The sequence below is a fragment of the Vigna unguiculata genome, chromosome 2, assembly GCF_004118075.2.
Source record: "Vigna unguiculata cultivar IT97K-499-35 chromosome 2, ASM411807v1, whole genome shotgun sequence".
Taxonomy (NCBI): Eukaryota; Viridiplantae; Streptophyta; class Magnoliopsida; order Fabales; family Fabaceae; genus Vigna; species Vigna unguiculata.
In genome coordinates, this window is record NC_040280.1 from 5,292,289 (window position 1) to 5,312,712 (window position 20,424).

The window sequence follows — 20,424 nt, forward strand, 5'->3', positions numbered from 1 at the left end:
TTTTTAATATAAAATTTTATCTTCCAAGAGAAATTTAATTATTTTATCTAAATAAAATATTTAAAAAATAAAAAATAAATTGATTACAAATATTATATATTTTAATATTTTAATTTCTTGAAATGATTCTTCGTCCAAACACATGATAAAGGATTCAAATAATTAAAATCTATATTTCCATATAATTTGATATTCAACTATATAATATTGTAACAAAGTGACCATCTCTGTATCTATATTAACTCAATTTTTAACATGATGGAAACACTTCCACTCGTAACTAATATACTTTTTCGCTTACAACGACACTCTTATTCTCTTCTACATTGATATCAATTAACTACACACATATACACCGAAAAAGTAAAACAGAAAGGAAAAGAGTTGGAATTAAAATATACAACTCAATGAATTTTGATAACAACTCCATTTGTTTACAAATAATGCTTGATTTAATATTATGATATGGTCCTATAAACTTCACGGGGAATGTAATTCGTCCACTCTTTACGTATTTAAGAAATCAAGAATTTTCATCCTTTAGATATTATGTTTAATTATTTTTATACTAAAAGTGTAAAGTTAATTCAGCATCTAAAACAACACGCGTAAGAACCTCTAATATAATTTTTCCTACGAACAAAGGGTCACTTATTTCTTAAGATTGTCGTAGCCATGTGCCAAAAATAAAATTAAATAATAAAAACTAAAATCAAAGTAATACGAAGTATCATTTTTAGATTTTGTAATCCTAAATGTAATTATTGTATTTTGAATCGTGCACTTTAAAATTGTATCCACAAGTGTTTTTTAGATTATTCATTTTACAATATAACTAAATTAAAAATAACACTAAGTATCAGTTTTGAATCCATAAGTGTATTCTAGATTATTCACTCTAGAATATAACACCCAATGTAAGATTGAATGGTTGAAAGAATATTAAACAGTGAAAAGTAATATACAAAACCTAAACAAAAGGAGGTACCAAATTCAAATTTTTCTTTTGTCATTTTTGTGCTACAGAAGTCAAATATTGGCTTCTACTTTTTCAGTTGAAAATTGAGTGACAATCACGGATCACTTATAAAACTCTAACCAATCTTTTGAAAAATTGTCTTCCACTTTTTGGAAAATGAATTTAAAACCAATAAGGGTACATTTTTTGTTGCTTTCAAAATAAGAAAGCATTTGGAAAAATGTTTCTCAACTTCATGTTCCTGTGAAAATAAAAATTTTCCTTCTGCCAAATTTTCTTGAAAGTGCTTTTAAATATCTCAAAAGATCAACTTAATCTTATTAAATTTTGATGGCCAATGGAAAATGCTATATGACAGTTCGTGCCAATTGGAGTAACGTTACACACGTGAAATTAAAGTAGATGACAGATTATTGAACATTTTATATCTCCTGCAAAAACCAAGAGAATGCAACAATAATTTACACTTGAAATCCATAGAACCTTCCTCTGTAGCACGGTTTAACAATAGCAATCAAATGTCTGCAAAACAACCGTACTTTTATGCTGTTCTATGTCAAGGCTGTCAAGCATTCCATGGCAGCCTATGCGGATACATTCAATTGCTTCCTCATATGGCTTATTTGAAATGATGATTATGCATATAACTCATTGTTGCATACATAAGCAAAAAGCAATTGTCTAGAAAAGAATTACATCAACTGCAGAAGCCACCACTAGTTTCTTGTTGATTTTGTACATTAAGGCCTCTCTTTGCTGCAATTCACCTGTGAGGAGCAGATGTATGTGACATAGGGTATGTCACAGGATTCACGTTTACCGGTGCACCAGGTACAACTGCACCGGCAACCGGAGCCCTGACACCGTATGCCATGTGTGCAGGTGAAGGAAGGTTCACTGGGGTGCCAACTGCAGATACTAAGGGTCCTCCTACAGGTTGTCCAATGGTAGGAGCAGCATATATTCCAATTCCGGGCACCGCGGTTGAAGCCGGGGTGGCTTGTTTGGTTGCTTTGACAGTAGAGTTGGTGGCAGAACCATTAGTCTGACCGGTGATTGGTCCTTGTGGAGCTAACACGTCGCCATTGTTAACGCTGGTGATATCATGTATGCTGGATCGCCTTCTATCTTTGTTCATGGAGTTTAATCGAATGAAGTACTTTTGGGCATGGCTGGCAACTTGTGTAGGTGTTCTTGTCACCACAAAGTTTCTTGATATGCTTCGCCAGTCACCTTTCCCATACTTGTCCAAGCCCAGAAGAAATAACCTGTTCAAACAATTTGAAATATTAAAAGGAAATAAAGCGTGATAAGTATATGGACGCATGTTTCTGAGATCCAAAAAAGAGAACCATTCAATAACAGTATCCAGAAACTGCAAAATTAACACACTGATGCAATCATTGGTCCTCAGATTGTAATTCCGAACTGAAGAAATCCAATGCATCACAAACACAGCACACAGATACATATATAACTTAAATATCAAGTTTCTTATATTATTGTTTAAGGTCTTAAATCAGCTCTGATATGCGAACATTTTAAAATAAAACGCACTACAATATCCCTAAAGGAGATTGGTTAATGCTGGAAAAAGCATCTCATCACATGTCAATGTTTGTTTGATTTGAGAATTTGATGATAAATTATACGCAACTTTCTCTATAGATTTAACGAGGCCACAAGAATAGGGAGCCAAGCTTAGCTGAAAGATATCAAGAGAAGGTGCCTGTGTAATAATCCAAATTGCAAGCCTACTAGAGAACTATGATACAATAATAAGAGCACACCATAACATAATCATACTTCTGAAAAAATTAGAATGCGTTCATATTTTTAATGGGAAATTAAGAATCAATCTTTCTTTTTCTGCCTGCAGAGGATGCAATCTTGTTAGCTATTTAGTGAGAAAAAGAATATAGCAACCTACTTAAGAATTTAATGTGCACTAGAAGGTTGACATAAACGACTTAAAAGACTAACTATAATCAAGTAACCACAACACAGCAGTTTAGGCAAACTTAAAATCTAACAATCCCATACTTTATATTATACATCATTCCCTGCCACACTCAAAACCAGGATTATTGCCATTTCTTGGAAACATTGACACTAAAACCCAGTAAAAGGATGGAAAAAATGTGTCAGCTTTGACCATAAACAATTAGAAGAATTAAGGAACAAATACTAACTAAGGAATCCTAGTATGTTCCTTTTTATATGTCAAAAAACCTAAACGAACTCGAGTAATTCTGAATAACAAAATTAAATTATAGACACAAATGTAGCCCTAACATCAAATATATTTCTACACAAAAAGTAAAATGATGACAGAAATCAGATCAGCAATTTATTATAGATCCAGGATTGAACATAAGGGTGTCTACACAACTGGAAGTAATGGAAACTAAACCTTCACAAAAGTAGAGCGTGGGTTAAGGAGAAACTACTCTACCCACATCTGTGGATCTATTCACAAAGCCAAGAATCCAACTTCTGACATATATTTAAAGGGTCTATGTTACTTGGCACTTATCCCAAACCTCATTGTATCAGATCTGCAATTTTGCAGCTGCCTATATGATAAAATATTCTGGCCTATGTGGCTTTTAAAGAACCCCAATCAGCAGATCACTTCAGTTAAGAATCTTGTAATATTTTTTTTCAAGGGACGTATAGTATCCTAAGCTGGGACTTAGCAGACATATAGTACCCTAAGCTTGGACTTATCCATAAAAAATTCGTTACAGAACAACCAAATGCTTGTCCAATAAGAACTTCAAGCATGCCAGGCTTAAACAACACCTAAGAATCTATTTTTTCTATTTTTCTTATGTGTATGTTTCAAGTAAAATCCAAAACAAACCAAGCGGATCTCAAGGAAATGTGTTAGAAAAAATCAATAGTAGTAATTAACACAATTTTCATGCAATAGCCAAACACTCAATGGCCATAAGTGTAACTAACCAAAAATTAAATGTAGAAAACTCAGATTTCTTGATGTATAAAGCATTTTGATTTTGCAAGGTCCACAACTTCACTCTCTAGCCCCAGCTACAGAACAGATTTTATTAACGTCTGCAATGCAAAATAGCTTATCCAGAGAGTCCAATATGAGAAAGGTTAAAGATGGTACTCATTATAATGGTTTCTGAACTATAAAATGGACAACAGAAAACGGATAAATAAAATATTGACTTTACTTCCCAAAGCCTTTGGCTTAGCTACATATGGTGTACCAAACATGCTCACTGTAAGAGGTTCAATCTTATGCACCGGTTCCTTTACCCATCCCTTTGGGCATCCTAGTGGGGGATCTCCTAGGCTTCTCCACCATGGTGGAACCACCCAAGGCCCCAAAACTCTCGTTAAGCCTCCAAAAATCCTGCTTTTTATTAAACATGAGAAAAGTAGGACAAGGTTTAAGCATCACTCCAATCCCCACAGAATTGCTCTCTTGTGGGAAATGCTGTAATATTTGTTACAATGTTAGTCCTTTATAATGCTAGAGTTACAACTTTTCTTTTACCATTTTATGACTTTAACACTTTAACCCTAAAACCGAACAAATTCTCACAGAAATACAGTCTTGATACAAGTGAAATATCCAATAAACGAATCCTGGTCACAAGTTGTATCCTTGATTTAAAACAGAACAAGGAAATAAACCAAGCCTTACCATGCAACTTGTATCTAAAAAACAAAGGATGGCATCCCCAAACACAAAATGCATATGCATATAACGTGTGTAGAACAGAACATTGGATAGAACGACCATATAAGCTACAAAAGTCAAGCCTTCCTAGAAGACATACACCACGTCCTGAATGGAAGAGAGAAATAAATAAAAAACCAAAATTTTACATACTATAGGTTGTTAATGTCGACATGAAGCATATGTTTTTTATCTCTTATTAAAGAAAAAGTACATAACAATCTTACAAATTTGTTTCGATGTCAGTACCAACATTTGTCATTTTAATCCCCAAAACATATCAGCAATTCTTCAACTTTGAGTTAATAATTACTTGTAGGTTGTCTCAACGTAAAATTCAGTAGACTTTTCATAGTCTTGATTTTAATATGAATACAAGTCAGTCACTGCACTGTTTATGGAGACTCTGAAGTAAAAATATTTTTCTGTGTATGCTCTATATCTCCTTTTTCCATCCAATCTAACCCATTAAATGATAGCACACATAAATATTATCTCCTCTTTCCTGAAAGCTTTATTCAAACTACAGAGTAATGTGAAATTCGGTCCTGGAATTTGCAGTTATTTCAAATTACCAACATTAGAGACTAGTGACGAGAAGTCTCTCGTTAAGAATTCTCTGTAATCTTTCTTCCAAGAGGAAATCTACAATAATCTAATAATAAAGTATCCAATTGGACTCACTTTCTCTGGCACACAAGAATAAGTTACTTAATTGCATAACTCTTGTTGATATGAGAGATGATTGTTGACCAATTGCTTTTTGTTTTTTACTTTAAAAGAATAACAAATCCAAAGTGTGTCCAATACTTTTATAGCAATGTAAAACTTACTGTATAAAAGGGGCAGATGACCATGTAAACGAGACTCAGAACACCAAAGCCGAATTTAAGATTAAAGAACTCCTTATCGGGAAATGGACCCTCCAGTATATGACCTTTTATCTGGAATTTGGGTGTAGAAGGGATAATAGACAAATATAAACTTAAGTTAGTTGCAAAGTGATATACTTGAGGGATAAGATATGCCTCCTGAAGGTCTTGTATGGTCTTGAGCAATCTCTAAGAGCATGGTTTAAGAGATTTACGAAAGCAATGGTTTCCTTAGAATACAAGCAAAACCAAGAAGATCATACTTTATTCATAAGGCACTCCGTTACAAAAAAAACTCACTATATGTTGCGCTACATAGATGATATGATTATTGTAATGAAACAACAACATTGACTTTGAAGAGAATGCTGGCAACCCAAATTCAAATGAAAGACCTAGAAAACCTCAAGCATTTCCTTATTTTGGAGGTTTCTATTCTAAAACAGAGATTTTCATCTTCCAAAGAAAATATGTACTTAATTTCCTCAAGGAAACAAGTAAGCTAGAATGTAGAGTCTCATGAATTCCTATTGAACAAAATCACAAAAATTGGAAATAAAGAAAGTTCTCTTGTAGAAGGACCCAATATCAAGTATTGGTAATAAAACTTTATTTATTACATACGAGACGAGGTATTACTTATGCAATTAGTGTGTCAGTTTATTACATACGAGAAGATGTAGCCCCTTTCTTGGGTTTGATTTCAAGTACAGAAGAATTTTGTCAACTGAGTACTTGAAATCAAACCCAAGAAAGGGGCTACTGTTTAGAAAAGAAAACACTTTGACCCTAAAGATATATGCTGATACGGACTATACACATTATGCTACTAATGAAAAATCTACCTCCAGGTATTGTATGTTTCTTGGAGCAAGTCTGGTAACCAAGAGAAGGAAAATGTAGGATAAAATATCCTGTTCTAGTACACAAACTGAATGTCAAACCCATGCTCAAGGTGTGTATGAAGGACTCTTAATGAAACTCATACTAGATGAATTTAAATAAAGATTGACATCCCTATACAATTTTACTGTGATAACAAGTCAACCATGAGCATGGTCCATAATTCAGGATAACATGATAAACCAAACATTGAATTAACAAGCACTTCATCAAATATAATCTTGACATAGGTCTTGTGCTTACAACCCATGTCCCTAGAGAGCTTAAACTAGCAAAGGCCAGTTGGGAATGATTGATATTCATTTACTAACTTGAGGGAAAACGTTATAAATACCATATGAAAATAAAATTTGAATATATAATTCATTTCAGCATATTTTTATTTCCTTATTTTAAAGAATGTGATTATTATCAATAAAATAATTCTTTACTCCTCAGTTCAAGTTGGTATTAGAGTCTATCATAACAAGATTTATTGAGCCTGTCATATCACCTACCACTGGATTGGTGTTCAACCGGTTATAAACATTTAGTCCCACGTTAAAGGGGGTATGATGAAGATCATATATTAACTACAAATATGAATCATGGTTTACAAGTGGATGCAATCCTCACCTAACAAGATAGTTTTGTACAACTGACTTACACATTAATCCACTTCCTAATAGATCTTAACGATAGTCACCAAATCTGACCTAATGCGGATCATACTTAACAGGTCAAGGTGACCTAACCCACTCCCAAGTTCCCAAATTACAATTTGTTTTTCCTTCAACAGTGCCTATCATCCTCTATTTTGTCTCTAGAACTGACTAATTTCTACCATTTTCTACAATGAAGTATCCCTTAAGGGTTACAATGCCTTACAGCTATATAATGCGCCCTCTCAGACTCTCCTAATAGGAAGTCATTTCCTAAAGAATCAGCACCTTAAACCAAACTAAAATCCTGAAAACATCTTTAACTTAGTGACTCAATACACCTGACTAAAATTAGGTACAAAATAAGTTCATGAAGACACAGTACATGGTCATGGATTTTCCATTTCTCATTGAGGCTTTTACTACAAGGAACTGCATAGAAATTCAGATAAGTTCAAAACCAAGTTACATACTTACCATCTGGCGTAGTTATCAATATCAAATAGCGACGCAGCACGATGACAATTAAAGTGATATATTCTAAAGTTTATATAATTTATACTACATAAATATAAATGCCAGAGGAAAAAAATACTCAAAATTCATTATATATTCATAATTAACAAGGAAAGGTTGTCTTAGGAAAACATACAAATAAATAATGACTGCAATAGAAAAGGGTTGGAAAAAGAACCAAGGTGGCCATAATGTCGGCTGCAAACATAGACAGAATGCAGCCAGCATGTTAGAATATGATAATTACCATATTTTCTTTTATGTTTTCGTTCTGATGTTCTAGAACATGCTGTGTCAGCATTCTGTTAGGAGTGGTGCTGACTACGCTGCCTAGGCCTGCATTCTGTTAGCAGCAGTGCTGACCACACTATATATCTCTATGTATTCACTTTTCCTATTCAGAATGAAATACAGACAACATTCTCTATGCTACTGTTATATCTCTTCTTTGAATTCTAACATTGCTAGAAAAAGGCAGGAGAAAAGAATGTCTTTGACAACTGTGGAAAATGGTTTTCAATTCCAATTGTTATAGTGCCCCTATATCATGCAATTTACCATAATTTCCCCAGATAATTCGGCCACAACAGTCATGAAATGGTACTCCAGAAGAATGATCAAGTCCAGTATGAACAAAATCTCTATAACACTTTCTACGCTACAGCAAAGCTACATACACCATTTCTTGTCATTTATGGATGCAAGATACTATTTCATTGGTGATTGAACAAGACAAGGATAAAAGTGTTAATTTTGTTGCAGTTATAAGATCTTGTACTGTTAGATTCTCTAACTTAGTTATTTGACTGTTAATAGGAACAAAAGATTAACCTTCAATCTAGATCACAACTATTAAAGAGAAGATTGTAGAAGCATCTCCACAAAAGGTCTAACGTGTAATCTTCTTCCTAGAATTGTATTTACTAGACTTAGATGAAACTGAAATTCCTTGAAGCCATGATAAACGACAACGACAAACTACGCAACAAATTGACATGACATAAAGATGATTTATGCCATCCAATGAAGATAACCGCAGAATTGCAGCACAGTATATCAAGCAAGAAATAAAACCAAATGACATAAATCATTATGTCAGAACAGATCTACTTTCATAGAACATTCTTAAATCAAATCATAAATTTGCACTTCTATAGATTTAAGCCTTCAAAAGTGTTGCACTGAATATTAAAATAACTAAACGCTCATTCAAATACAGTTTAGGTTCTCTATCCTGGTAAAGGAAAAGAAAATTGGAAATTGAAAGGCCAACTAGCGGCTTTGGTAAAACAATGAACACAACAGAGCAAATGCATTTATGAGGCATAATTACTCTAAATTGTCGTTCAAAAACTATGTCCAGCATACTATGAAAATGAGATGTCATGAAAGTATTCCAGCAAACTAGTGTATTTTATAATTATAGATATTAACAAGAGACCAATAGATGGAAGCAACCAATGCTGTTAAAATTGCAAACTAGATCATTAACTGTATCTCCATGATCTTAAGATCCTGCAGCCCTCTCCCAGTCTGAATTGCACCTGAAATCACCAATGGGCAAAATCATAATGAAATTGCAAGATTGTGCTAGTGTCAATCCTGAAGTTGGAGAATTTTGGGTTGTAGGTTGCACAACCCGTCCATATAAATCAGGATTTTTAAACCCGAATTTTGGGCCCTAAGTTTTTCTTCCCAAAATAGACCCATATTTCATCGGAGCATTTTGCAGGTGACAGAAGATGACATCTTGTTTTATCCACACCATCTGTTTTGCTTCCCATCCTGCCACCATCTCTTGGACCTTCTATATTGCTATCTGGCTGATTCCCTGCACATCTTCCCCCCATCTTTGGGGCCGGTTTAGTGTTTTAGTGGGTAAAAAACTGGTATACTTCCCATTTTTTGTCCTATTTTATCTGTGTATATATTAGTGTAATTTTACATTTTCGATGAGATCTTACAGTCCTATGTTTTAGGAGCATAAGCACACTGACTAGAATTATCTTAATGTTCAGATTGCATTGGATTGTATACAGAGCCCACAACTAGATAAAACTTGAACTAACAACAAAAGCATGTGTTTAAAGATCATAAACTTAAGATGAAAACAATAACCATTTAAATGTAACCTATACTAGCATTAGCAGCATGTAGGATTTTCCAAAACATATATAAGCAATATGAACTTGCCTGTGTTCATCCTCCGTCCAAGCAATCCCCTTCCGTCTTTCTTGATCTGATCTTGAAGCCTTAGTTCCTTGATTAGACTCACTGTTAAAATTCCCAACACCGGTGCCCTTTTTGCCAGCTCCTTCATCACTAGCATGGCTTGTTGAACCCTCTGAAGAAGAATTATAAGATGGTAAAGGCACACAACCAGATTCAATCTGGCTAACATCTTCAACCAAGAGTTCATAATGCTGTTTGATTTCTTCTATAGTCTTCCCCGGCACGTCAGCTGCTATCTTCTCCCATCGATCTGAAGCATCCTCCGGATGAGTTGCCAACGCATTTTCAAATGCTTTATCCTGCTCTCTGCTCCACTCAGAGCTACTATCCACTTCATCCACAGTCATCTAGTCTTGTTTGAAGCAAATACTGAGTTTGATTAGAAGGAGAAGAAAGGTTTCCACCTACCTAAGTGCTCTAAATCTTGGTTAAGACCTTCTTATTAACCACAAACTCTGCTCTGTTCTATGCTCAGTACCACAAATATTAACTTTGCCGGCATGTTATAAACGTAGGGAGCAGATATGTTGGACTAGTGGAAGCAGCCTGATGAGCAGAAAATGGCAGGAAGCTGAAATAAGCCGAATACCAACGGAATCCCAAAAATCATGAGGTATGTGAAATTTCAAAGGTGAATTGCTTCAAAATTCGGAGAACCGGACACTTGTGTATTTCTGACCCTGTTGATGAATGAAAGGGCAAAAAAGGTTCAGTTAGGACATGAAAAATATCTCAGTCTGACAACCATAAAATCATATGTGCAATACATGACAGTTTAAGATGTGTGAAATTTAAAAAATTAATGTGAAGGCTAGTCAATGAAACCAAGGTAATTACCAGCTAGGATTCAGATTGAGAAAAAGACCTTTCAGAAACAAACAAAGAAGGAAGAATAGATAAGACTACAAGGGAAAGTAAAGGACATTCAAAATTGCTATTTTCCATTCAATAAAAAACAAACTTCAATTTACCACAGCCCTACTGATAACAACTGTTTTAACAGCACAGGCCCACAAAACTTTCACCCATAAGTATAGTTACTGTAAAGCTCATTTTCACTGAACACACTCAGCATCATATTTTGTTTTCTGACCCGGCTATGTAGCAGATAGTAATTCGTAGTAACTAACTAGGCATCATCAAGGTCTCAGAATAAGTGAGACATGTAGGGTTAAAATCTCAACAAAAAAAAAAGTTAAAAAGGGTGAAAGGACATACACACTGATCATCAATTTGGTTCGAAGTCTTTTTCCTAGATTGGAAGTTAATAAAACCACCTTGCACTCAAATACAAAATCCAATAAATATTCTTAATCTCAACAGTTTTGATCCAACAACTTAACAAGAGCAAGAAAACCAATCCCATTAACATCCAATGAATTACTCTCCTCTGTAGAATCCATTCAGTAGGTGTATGAAAAGGGTATTATAAGAGTTCAATGAACTAACAACTAATCTCCACTTTAAAACAATGGATGCAGAGTGTCACAAAAAACACGAGAGGAAAAAACAAAACAAAAAAAAATGGATGCACAAAGTCACACGCACTGTCAAGCTTCTGACACGTTAACCAACCAACAATAAAAAGATTTCTTTAACGCCACCTAACATATTACATTCACTGCCAAGTAAAACCTAATTCTGAGGGTGATGGTAAAAGAGAAATTCCCCCACCAATTCTTTCTCCAAAAAACATAACGTTTCATAAAACTGCATTTGAAACTAACTTAATTTCAGCCTGATTAAAACAAAATAAAACTCACAATCAATGCGATAAAGACAGATAAGAACAACCTAAGCAGTAAAAAAGAGGGGGAAAAAAACACACACTAACAGATGATAAATTCAGGTTTAAGTAAAAACCCTAGCATGTGGTGAAAATTTCAAGGGTAGAACTCACACCCAAATCATAAATGACATTGATGGTTGTCTTGAAAACCCACACACAGGTGCAGGATGGGTCAATTTGGTCCCATCCCAACAACTGCTTTGCTACAAATAGGACAGCTGGGGTTGAAAAAGCCACAACCCAAGTTGCAAACCACAGGAATCTGCAGTGCCCATTAATATCTGACAAATAATACAACGTCAAGAGAGAGAAACTCAAAAGCCAAAGTTCTGGAGAGAGAAAGAGGGGCAAAATACAAAAATAAGAAAAAAGTGAATAAAGGTTCAACTTTTACATAAATTGATCCGACCCAAATGAAAAATAAAATTAAAAATTATTATATGAGTGTGCCCAGATGAAATTGAGAGGTAACGGCAGGAATGGTTCAAAGTTGTGATGAGGGGTGTGATGATTTGTGCGCAATCGTGAAATAATGAAGTCATCACCTTTTTCTTTGTTGTTCAATGCTTCAATCTTTTCAGCTGCTGGCTCTCTTTCAGTTCTGAGGGACTGTAACACACACCCACATGAGTCAAATAATGTTGTCTCGGCATATATACTGCACTGTACAACTGACATGTCCCTCTCCGCCTCTTATTTTGTTTCCTGCTTCAAAATTAAATTCAATATTTCAAATAATTTGAATCAATACATATTTTAAGTTAGGTTCCCATTTACAAATTTTCTTTATCTCTAAAAAATATCTATTAATAAAAAACTCAAAAATTAAGGAAAAAATTATTTTGACAAATTAAATGCAAAATTTATAAATATTTGGCTTAAATAGTCATTTGGTCCTATTTTTGGATCAGTTTTTTTCAATTTGGTCCTACTTTTATTTTTTTATTCAATTGGATCCTAAATTTTGATAATGTGTTTCAATTAAGTCCTTCGAGCTAACTCTGTTCAAATTTTTAACAAAATATTGAGTACGTGTCAGTTTGCTATTGACGTGGACACTGTTCAATTACGTGGACACTGTGAAACTGAAAGGGAATGAAATTAAAAGGATTGAAATATTAGGGATTGAAGGATTAGGGGTTGAAATTAAAAGCGATTTAGGGTTCATCTTCGTCGTTTGGCCGGCTGGTGGGATTTAGGGTTCGTGTTCGTCGTTTGGTTCGCAGGATTCGTAGTGACGAGTGGAGAAGAGAAGTTCGCGACAAAAATTGGCTTGTGGTCACAGCGTATCGTCAAAGAGCTTAGGTATTCGTTATTGTGTGATTTTGTTGTGTGATATGGGTTTTGTAGTTTTGTTTGTTTGTGCATTACCATTTTTCACTTTAAATGCAACTTTCTTTGTTGATATTCTATCCCCCATTTAAAAATTGTATGTTTGTGTGTCGGTTTTTGGTTTTCGGTGTTCGGTTGTGGGTGTGGTCCAGATTTATGTGGGGTTATTGTGTCCCCCAACCTTTAATACCATATTGATTTTGTTAGTGGTCCCCCATTGAAATTTGTTAATACTTTTACAGGCTTTGTCGATCTTTGGGATGTGTGACCAAAGATTCGAGGTTGTGGTCCACCACGGTGGAAACTTTGCCACTAATGAATACTTTAAATACATTGGTGGGGAAACCACTAGTGATAATGAAAGAGACGAAAATGAGATTGGGAGTTGTGGTCCATTTGGGAGTTGCGGTCCATTTGGGACATTTGCCAAACCAAAATCTATGGCATATTACAAATGGGGTGTGGGTACAATATTTGTGAACAAGGATCAATTTGTAGATGGTGTTAGGACCTATGTTGTGCATGCTGGGAGGAATTTGAAATTCACAAAAAAATGATAAAGAAAGGGTAAGGGTGAGGTGTTTAGGGGCCCAAGGACAGTGTGAGTGGTCCCTATATTGTGCTTTTTTGACTTCATGTCAAACTTGGCAATTACAAAAAGTGATTAACACTCACAACTGCAGTAGGGAATTCGGCATTCATTTAATGAACTCCAAATGGTTGAGTAAGTCAATAGATAACTCTTTAAGGGAAAATCCAAATTTGAAGCTAGTGGATATATGTAACAAAACAGTGAGAAAATGGAATACAAAGGTTACCGTTTATATGGCTCATAGGGCAAAGGTATTGGCAGCAAAGGAAGTTGAAGGATCGTTTAGAGACCAATACAAAAGGATTTGTGATTATGCTTATGAATTGATTAGATCTAACCCCGGATCGACTGTCAAAATCAAAGTAGAAGATGTAAATGGTGATAAGATATTCATGAGGTTTTATACCTGTTTGAAAGCTTGTAAGGACAGTTTCATCTCCTGTCGGCCCATCATAGGATTAGATGGATGTTTCTTGAAGGGACAGTATGGGGGTGAACTATTGACTGCAGTTGCTCGAGACACAAATGACCAAATGTTACCTTTAGCCTATGCCATTGTTGAGGTTGAGAGCAAAGACACATGGAGTTGGTTCTTGGAGTTACTGGTGGAAGACCTTGGGGGTCCTGATATATGTATGTCATGCACATTCATGTCCGATCAACAAAAGGTACTCTTTATAATATTTGATTGTGATTTAATTGTGAATTTTTCTGAATGAATGAATTTTTCTGCTAATGACATTTTTTTTGGGCAGATATTGGTCAAGGTCTAGGTTTACTATGCAAGCAAGATGTGACACATTAGTCAACAACATGAGCGAGGCGTTCAACAGTGTTATTGTTGATGCCAGGAGTAAGCCCATAATAACAATGTTGGAGGGGATCAGATTATATATTATGAATAGGTGGGCTTCCAATAGATCCAAAGTCAAAAAATATCAAGGTCTTATCTGCCCCAAAATACGCAGTAGACTATCAAAAGAAGCAGAATATACAATTGGCTTTCAAGGTACAGATACTGTCAAATTTGTTTATTATTTTCATATTTTAATATTATGTTAATGTGTTAATTATTTTGTTGCAGTTGGTCAGGTTATAAACTGTTTGAGGTTAGGCATGTCTCACATATTGGGGACAAGTACACCGTCAATATAGAGAGTCAAGAGTGCAGCTGCTGGAAATGACTTGTCAGTGGACTCCCATGCTGTCATGCAATTGCTGCCATGAACTTTCTGAATCTGAAGGCGGAAGATTTCATTCCACACTGGTTTTTACGTTCATCATATGAAGAAATTTACAACTCTATAGTATACCCTGTTAATGGAAATCTTTTCTGGGAGAGAACTGAGTATCCTGACGTATTACCACCACGAAAAAGAAGGTTGCCAGGGAGACCAAAGAAAAAAAGAAGGCTAGAGGGTTGGGAATTGAAAAAAGATAACACACAGATGAGGAATGGTGGCCATAGGAAAATATGTTCAGTTTGTAAACAACTTGGCCATAACAGAAATACATGTCCATCACTCCCTATCCAAGGCTGTGAAGAACGACCCACTACACCAACACAACAAAGTCAACCACAAGAAGGAACAACTTCAACAGCCACTCCAGCGCCCACTCCAACGCCCACTCCAGCGCCCACTCCAGCAATCACTCCAGCACCAACTCTACCACCATCTCCAGCACCTATTCCAACACCAACTTCAGCACCTACTCCAACACCAACTCCAGCACCATCTCCATCACTCATTCCAGCACCATCTCCAGCAATCACTCCAGCACCTACTCCAACACCATCTTATGGCATTAGAAAGATGAGGCCAAAAATGCAAATCCGAAGGCCATGTCTATGATGACGTTTTGTGAACTATGATCTTTGATATTATGTAGTGCACTATTTTGGATGACATTATGTACTAAACTATTTACTTTTTAGTTATTCTGTTATGTACTGCATTATTTTGGACCAACTAATATAGTGCACTTTTTGCAATGTATTTTGGAATGTATGTTGACAAACATTGTTGTTTGAAATTTATAATCAAAGCATATGTTATCATCAATTCGTGTTGTGATTCTGGTTTACTTTTTTGCTTTCAAATAAACTTAACTTTTAAATTCATAGAATCAGATACTGTCAAATTAACCAGAAACGGAAATGAATTGGAATTGTGAAAAGGAATGGACTGAGAAATTGTGCCAAAACAGCTTCATTAACTACTAAATAACATTACACCATGGGAAGTACATTCAAACTTCTATTAAAAACCCCATGAAAATTACAGATCACTAACACTATGTTCACTAAAACCAGAAACAGCATCCCAACTATTGATAACTGAAATCTTTTCTTCCAAACTCTCACTGATTTCTCCAGACCATATATCCTTTTCCTTTGCCTAATGATTACAGCATCTCTTTCATCAACACTATCTTCAAAGCACCATCTGAAAAAATTACACCCCACTGTATCTTCCCCTCTTCTCTGTTAAAAAAAATAAACAAAAGGTCAATTTAAATAACATAAACAACTTTAATTTAAACCTCATATGAAACAAACCTTGAAATTGACGCAACCCCAAAATTCTTTACCCAAATTCTTCGCAGTTCGTGTTGTCCGTACTACGGCAAGCTCTTCGCAATCACACATGGGTGCTCCGCCTAGAACCCTAGAACCACCATGTTGCCCCCAATTGTTGCAGGACGACAACGATGGTCCACGAGACATCACTTTCTAGTGAAGGGTGGACGACAAGAGAAGAGTGGACAAGGGAAGAAGAAGGTTTCTCTACGAACCCTAAATCCCTTTTTCAATTAAACCATAGTCCATGTCACAGATGCATTCACAGTGTTCACGTAACTAAACAGTGTCCACGTCAATAACAAACTAACACGTACTCAATATTCTGTTAAAAATTTAAACGGAGTTAGCTCGAAGGATTTAATTGAAACACATTATCGAAATTTAGGACCCAATTGAACAAAAAAATAAAAGTAGGACCAAACTGAAAAAACTGATCCAAAAGTAGGACCAAATGACTATTTAAACCTAAATATTTCAATAACTTTCAAAAGTAAAGAAAGAATTCGAATGGTGTTATTTTGACACCTTCAAACCAAAAAATCCACTTCACAACCCTAAATAATAATATTTTAATTTATATTTATTTTTTTATTAATTTAAAATTTTAATATCCATTATTATATTATTAAAGTAGGTTGTAAAGTAGGAGAAGTGTTTTTCAAGAGTATCAAAATATTCTCTTCCAAATTTGTTGGAAAAAAAAAATTCAGTTTTTTAATAGCTAAAACTATATTTTAGACTTAAACTTTTCTCTTATAACATTTCAGCCTTAAATGTTATTAGTTCTTCAAATAGTGTTGGGTTTTTATTAGTCTTTACTAATTTTTAATTTGAATTTTAGTTCCTAAAATTGTTTTGTCATGTATGTTTCATGGTGAAATGTGACGGAAACAAAATAATGATAAAAATATATTAAAAGAAGTTCAAGATCAAACGAAAACTTTGACAACATTTAAAACCCTAAAATATGTTTACATTTATTTTTTATTTTCAAATGTTTTATTTTAGTTTGGGCCTTTATTGGGCTCACTGGGCCTCCTTTGGTTTTGTATGGGCCTGATCAGGGCTCAAATATTAGGCTTATGACTTGATTCTAGGAGTTTAGCTATTATTTCCTAAGTTTGGAGTAAACAGCCCTTACTCATATGTTATATGCTTAAAGTAGGAGTTTAATCGCTACGTATATATCATTTTCCTATATAGTTAATCAATGATTTATTCAGAATAGGACTATAGGTTGGCGACTAGGACGGGGTATCTGTTAATACCAGTCTTGTCCACCTAGTATAATACATAACCTATGATACATGAATACGATACGACGATAGGTTATTTTTTTGAAACTACCGAGATACAATATATGATATATGCATAATGAGAATTGTGTGAATCCAAATTAAAATCATATGCATTAAAGTTGTTAATGTTAGTTTTGAAATGGTTGAAAAGCCAAGAAAGGGGGGGGTTGAATTGGCTATTAAAAATTTAGGCTATCTTTGCAAGTTAAAAACCACCTTTAATTGAATCAAATAGATCACCAAGTTAGGATGCAAACAGTACTGAACTGTACACTTTCAATCTATCAAAAACAGAGTTAATCGATTGATTTTACTAAACAGATTCTGTTCTAGTATAATCAACCGATTGAAACAGGAAAACAGTCGACTGAAATACTAGGAAAAATGTAGAAATGTGAATTTGAATTTTAAACCAGAAACAATGCTCAAGAATGATCAAGACCAGTTCCAAATGATTATACAAACATGTTCAATGCTGCAGATGCCATGGAAACATGCAAGAACATGAAAAAGATTATTAAAGCACAAGTTCTTGAAACTTTAAAATGAAAATGCAAGAGAGAAAGGTTAGAGAAGAGAGGACACCATGAGATTTTTATATTGGTTCACTTAAACCTGAGCTATATCCAGTTTATCAAGGCAACCTTAGCTTGACTTTGCATTATTTCAAAAGTTTTACAAAGTATCCACCCTTACACTTCCAAAATATGCAAAAACACCACAAAAGACTCTTGAATCACACAAGAATCACACCAGCACAACAAGAACCCTTTTGCAGACCTGGAAAACCACCAGGCACACACACAAAGCTTGAGAAAGATCAAACCTCAGTGGTAGCACAACCCATCCTACCACAAACCACTTTCTCCAAGCTTCAAACCAAGCCAAAAGCTCCAAGAATTGATCCAAGATCAATCTTCAACAACTGCAACACGTATGATCACGAAGGAGAGAGTTTCCACAAGTTTCCAGAACAAATTCGTGCTCTAAAATGATCAACTTACCTCTCTTTCGAAAATCACAGCTTTTATAGTCAAACTGTTACGAAATTCAACAAGTTGATTTTCAAATCAATCGATTGATTTCACTTGACTTAAGTGAAATCAATCGATTAAAAACTAAATCAACTGATTGAATTTGTTGCAGTTTAAGACTACTGCAGCCAACCTTTTAACCTGTTAAAAAGCCATTCAACAGATTAAAAGAGACATTTTAACCTGTTTAAAAACCATTCAACAGATTAAAAACACAATAAAGACCAAACTACATCTAATTAATGTTATAAGGCTACAATATGAATTACAAACTACAAATACACTTTCTTAATGATGTAACTACATGGAGAGCACATGTTCCAGCCTTGATCACCATGGATATCATCAAATCTCCTTTCCTTCATCGATGTAGGCTTCATTCCAATGGTAATGGCTTCAAGATAGTTCAAAAGAGCTTCATTAAGTCTTCATTAAATCTTCAAGAAGCAAACCACCTTGGTTTCACATGTTAACAATTAACATAAAAAATTATAAATTATTGTCATCATAAAAGTACTACGTACTGTTTTATAAATTATTGTCATAATTGATAAGTATCAATAAAATATCTTAAAGTATCGAACACAGGTATGTGTCAAACACGGATACATTACCCAAATTGAAGTATCAGTGCATTAAAGATTATAATTGGTATAACAAGTCATTATAAAAAAAAAGCTTTTTGCACTAGTGATGAACCAAACAACAAAGATTGATTATTTGTTTGGGAGTTTTGAATCTAAAGCTACTAGGTGATTACACTGCTAATTAAGTGATGTGTTAACATGAGGTAGCAAAGTTATTCGAAATGAAGAACCATGATTGTCATTTGTTCATGCAATGATTACTTCCATTGCCTTTAAAGCCTTACCTAAACTAACATGGAATGTGTTAGCCTTGTTAAGTAATTTCTTTAGGAAAACTTTTTCATCAATGTTGATAGAAAATGTATAGGGAGCCTCTTTACATTTCATTAAGTACAATAGGGAAGCCTGGGAGGGATGTACTCAAACGCGGACACGACAGGAAAGGGTGTTATGCAGGATAAGGTACAGTCAGCAGAAGGATAGGGGAAGAAAGTGATGGGTTAAGGGTGGCGTGATTAAATCTCGGCCCGATGGCCGTGAACATCACGACCCAAATGATGAGATACATCTCGGCCAAGGCGTGTTATGTAACTTGGCAAGACAGCAGTAGCATTTAGGATGACAGACCGGGTAGATGTCGGCCATGGGGGTTTGGTACATCTCGGCCCAGTGGTCCTGGCACGTAATGGGCCAGCAGCGCAGAGGGGTAGACCTATCCCAGTCATGACAAAGATAGCATACAGGCCCAAGAGCTCAGAAGATTGACAGTAATGAGAATGTAGAAAGGTTACCGTTAAGGCCGGGGGGCAGTTACTGTATTGATTAGATTCCTTAACACTTAATGGGAGAAGGAAACCGCCCTGTAGGCAATAAAGATGGAAGTAATGCCAGGTAGTATAAAGGACAATTCACTAATTGACAGGTGGGAGCTATCTAAAAACTCATATAATACAGAAAGAGTATCGAGTTATTGCTGACTTAGGCATCAGAGTGTTTGCAGGTACCCCACTCTTGACGGTGAACCAGAGTCAGCTGCGAGGAAGGAAGTCGTGTTGTCAAAAGAAGAAGATTGAGGGCTCTTGAGATCGCTTGGTTTCCTACCATACAAGAACATTTGGCGCCCACCGTGGGGCCAAGCTACTCTCAAGGGACATGGATTCGACCAGGACAACGATAGATCACAGTGCAGCCCTAGCCGAGATGCGGCGACAAATGTAGGAAGAGATGTAGGTAGAAATGCAGCGACAACTAGCTGAGATAAGGCGTAAAAACGAGGAGGAAATCAACGCCTTGAGGGCAGAAAACCAAAGAATCAGGAGATAGACCGAACGCACGGTGAGAAGGAGAGAG

The 20,424-nt window shown here is 35.3% G+C and overlaps 1 protein-coding gene across 4 annotated transcripts; it reads right to left on the minus strand.

Moving 5' to 3' along the window:
• Positions 1-1,439: 1,439 nt before the first annotated feature.
• LOC114173635 (transcription factor SRM1-like) lies at positions 1,440-12,291 on the minus strand. Of its 4 annotated transcripts, none has more exons than XM_028058128.1 (3): positions 12,193-12,291; positions 9,820-10,538; positions 1,440-2,247 (listed from the first exon to the last, which is right to left on the minus strand). In XM_028058128.1, the coding sequence occupies exons 2-3, from the start codon at positions 10,203-10,205 to the stop codon at positions 1,743-1,745; spliced, it is 891 nt and encodes a 296-aa protein (XP_027913929.1). In that variant the 5' UTR covers positions 10,206-10,538; positions 12,193-12,291; the 3' UTR covers positions 1,440-1,742. The 4 variants fall into 4 exon arrangements, with proteins under 4 accessions (XP_027913929.1, XP_027913930.1, XP_027913932.1 ...); XM_028058129.1 differs by lacking the exon at positions 12,193-12,291 and adding an exon at positions 11,761-11,928; XM_028058131.1 differs by lacking the exon at positions 12,193-12,291 and adding an exon at positions 11,077-11,092.
• Positions 12,292-20,424: the final 8,133 nt, after the last annotated feature.

What these genes read in the sequence shown, in the direction of transcription:
- LOC114173635 (XM_028058128.1), bottom strand. Translation starts at nt 10,205, where the DNA reads ATGACTGTGGATGAAGTGGATAGTAGCTCTGAGTGGAGCAGAGAGCAG. An exon ending in TGGACGGAGGATGAACACAG is followed by an intron (nt 2,248 to 9,819) that starts GCAAGTTCATAT and finishes TTGTTTGAACAG; the next exon opens with GTTATTTCTTCTGGGCTTGG.